The 3,038-nt window shown below is 59.9% G+C and overlaps 1 protein-coding gene across 1 annotated transcript in view; it reads right to left on the bottom strand.

Annotated features, from left to right (window-relative positions):
- Window positions 1-3,038, bottom strand: part of GATA2 (GATA binding protein 2) — a 5,582-nt gene that overhangs the window by 659 nt on the left and 1,885 nt on the right. The window contains 2 exon segments of the mRNA XM_077766868.1: window positions 199-324; window positions 1,941-2,104. Of these exon segments, the coding sequence (XP_077622994.1) occupies window positions 199-324; window positions 1,941-2,104 (290 nt within the window).

The following is a 3,038-nucleotide window of genomic DNA, read 5'->3' as shown; positions in this document are numbered from 1 at the left end:
AACTCCACACCCTCCTTTTGTTTTAAAGGGACATGACTTCCCCAGAGGGCCGCGGTGGGGGCCACACGTGCAGCCAGCTCGCCCCCTCTTATGGGAAGCCCTCTGGCACCTCCCAAGCCAAGCCGCGCTGGAGACTGTGGCTGTGGCCCCGCGCCTGGCAGCAAGAGCTCCCCAGGGAGGGGCGGGGCGGGGACTCACATTGTGCAGCTTGTAGTAGAGGCCACAGGCGTTGCAGACGGGGTCCCCGTTGGCGTTTCGGCGCCATAAGGTGGTGGTTGTCGTCTGACAATTCGCACAACAGGTGCCGGCTCTCCTGGCGGCCGACTGGGGGAGGGGGGCGGCGNGAACTTTGGAATCTGAGACCGATGCCATCGCAGAACTTTGAATAAAGAAACTCTCAGAAGCCTGAGATCAGAGTCAACAGGGGGCGCCGGAGCCGAAAGGAAAAATCAGCCTCCGCTCCCAACCGTCAAACTGACCCTTATAAATGGGGAAACTGAGGCTCTGAGAGGGGCTCTGGTTTAGAAGGCTGGCTGAGGCCCCCGCGAGCCCCTGGGTCTGGAGCGGACTCTCCACACCTCACAGGCCTGGGTGTGACAGCGTGTCTGGGGACGGGGCGGGGGGGCAGGCACGGCGGGCGTTTGGGGTCCTAGAGCTGCAGCGTCCAGTGTGCTGGCCGCTAGCCAGGCGGGGCTGTTTAAAGTCACCTGAACTACAGTTTAATGAAATCAGAAACCTGTCCCCCACTGCACAGCCGCATCTCAGGGAATCGACAGTCACAACCATCGCGGGCGGTGCAGACCCAGAACGTTTCCGTCAGCACAGTGCTCAGGAAGGGGGGAGGGGGGTCATCGTCGTCCTCCAGCCCCGCAGCCTGTGGCCCAAACCACGGGGGGCTAACTGCCCCGCACCCCTCGGGGAATGCGGCCAGAGGAGCCTGGGAAGGAGCGCCTGCCTGGTTTCCGGAAAAGGGAGCTGAAGGCTCCTAACGAGAGAGTCAGAGAGTCTTCAAGCCCAGAAGGCAGATCTCTTGTGGGCCCACCAGCCCAGCCCCGCGGTGACAGACGCGCCTGTCCCCAAGGAACCGCAGGCAGGGCCGGGTGGGGGTGAGGCCAGCAGAGGCCGGCGGCCTCGCGGAGACCAGGGACCTGCCGGGGGGCGGGGAGGGGGAGGGTGAGTAAGCGGCCTGAAGCTGGAATTCTGACTCAGGGGCCAACACGGTATCCTCCGCCCCTGCCCCCACCCGGGCCCTCACCCTGCCCTCCCTCAGGGTGGGGGGAAAAAGGGGGCCCCCAAAGCGGCAAGCGATTTAAGCCTCGTAAATCACTTCGCCCTGAAAAAAAAATATATTTATTATTCTTAGCATTTTACGCATTATTTGCAGAGCGGAGGGTATTAGAAATTTCAAAACAGCCCAGCGAGAGGCAGGACTGAGCCGAGGAGAGGCTCTAAAACTCGCGGAGTCCGGAAACAGATACGCGAAGTTTCCTTATCTTCAGGCTGCAGATGTCCGGATAGGAAACTCGGGCAGGGGATCCGAAAGGGCATTTTTTTAAATCACTCAAATGAAAATACACAGTATAGGTGACTCCATGGAAAAATAATAAATAAGGGGCAGGTTTTTTGGTGGCTGGTGTGAGTGTGTGTTTTATTTAAATAAGCGCGAGCAGACTGTGTTCTGGGCGACAGGGAAAATTACTTCATGGCCCTATTTTTAAAGAGCGCTCAACGGAGGCCAGGGGACAGGAGCTGCGCCCCTTGGACGGCCGACTTTGGGAACCCCCCGAGCTCGGGGGCGTGAGGGTACCTGATGGGCCGTGGAGGGGGGAAATCCGGCCTGAAGCAATCTGGCCTAAAAGAAGGGTGACCCCAAGTGATTTAAATGATAAAAGGATTTCAAGAGGCCAAGCAGCTGCATTTGAAGGGTCTGGTGGCGTTACTATTATTTTTTAAATAAATTGCCGGNGCTTGGGCTTGATGAGCGGCCGGTTCTGCCCATTCATCTTGTGGTAGAGCCCGCAGGCGTTGCACAGGTAGTGCCCGGTGCCGTCCCGCCGCCAGAGAGGGGTGGCCGTGGCCCCACAGTTGACGCATTCCCGGCCTTCTGAAGGGGCACAGGGAGACACACCCGCCCACTGAACGGACAAGGTCACAGGAGAGAGGCAGGGGTGTGCCGGCGCCAACAGGCAGCGGTCGCCTCGGCCGGGCTGCTTCAGGGGCTGACTTTTAGCTCCGACCCCGGGCAGGAAGAGGGACCCGGAGGAGGTCCCCCCCACCCCCAAAGGAGGGGAGTCGGAGAGGAGCTCGAAGGCCAAGTCTCCCTCTTCAAAATCCTCTCTTGAAGGAAGGGAAGCGGGGCAGGCAGGAGGAGCGCGCCCAGGGCCCCAGGGGTTCGCGGGCGCGACAACAACGAACTCTGCCCAGGGCAGGGCGGTGCCAGGGGTCGCCCAGCTCGACCCGCCGGCCGGGGCCGCCTCTGCCTCGCTTTCTAGCTTTGCTCTCCGTCTCCCTCTCCCCACCTTCCGACTCCCTGCTCGGCGTCCTGCGCCCTCAGCCCTCTCTCCGTTCTCCGGGCAGCGGAATTTCCTTCCTGGTGCCCAGCTGCCCGAGGCCCAGAATTCAGCCCTGGACTCCGACACAAGGTGTTGTTCTTTAAAATAAAATAAATCCTGAGCCCTTTCGTTTTGAGGCCAAGTTGGCCAGGTGACCTTGGTCGGCCGGCGGCGGTGTTTTTGGGTTTTGTTGTTGTTGCTGCTAAAAGGCCATCTGGGATTCAGATAGAACGTGTACAACGAACTTGGGGGAAAGGGCTGATGTGAGGCAAGGCAGCCCGAGCACAGGGCCCGGAGGTGGGGCCGAGCCGGGTACCGGAGGCGGCGGGGGCACTCAGGCCCCGCAGCCTTGGCATCGTGTTGCCGGGGAAATTTTTTCCCCATTTAGGTGAAGCTAAATTGTCGGTATATACGGGCAAGGAAAGGTTGTAAAAAGTTTTAACAAAATCTCCTTCCTTGGCTTAAAGGGATGGGTAGGGAGCGAAA

Source organism: Crocuta crocuta, unplaced genomic scaffold (genome assembly GCF_008692635.1).
Source record: "Crocuta crocuta isolate KB4526 unplaced genomic scaffold, BGI_CrCroc_1.0 scaffold296, whole genome shotgun sequence".
NCBI classification, from domain to species: domain Eukaryota; kingdom Metazoa; phylum Chordata; class Mammalia; order Carnivora; family Hyaenidae; genus Crocuta; species Crocuta crocuta.
Note: the sequence above shows the minus strand (reverse complement) of the source record. Positions and strands in the feature narration are given on the sequence as shown.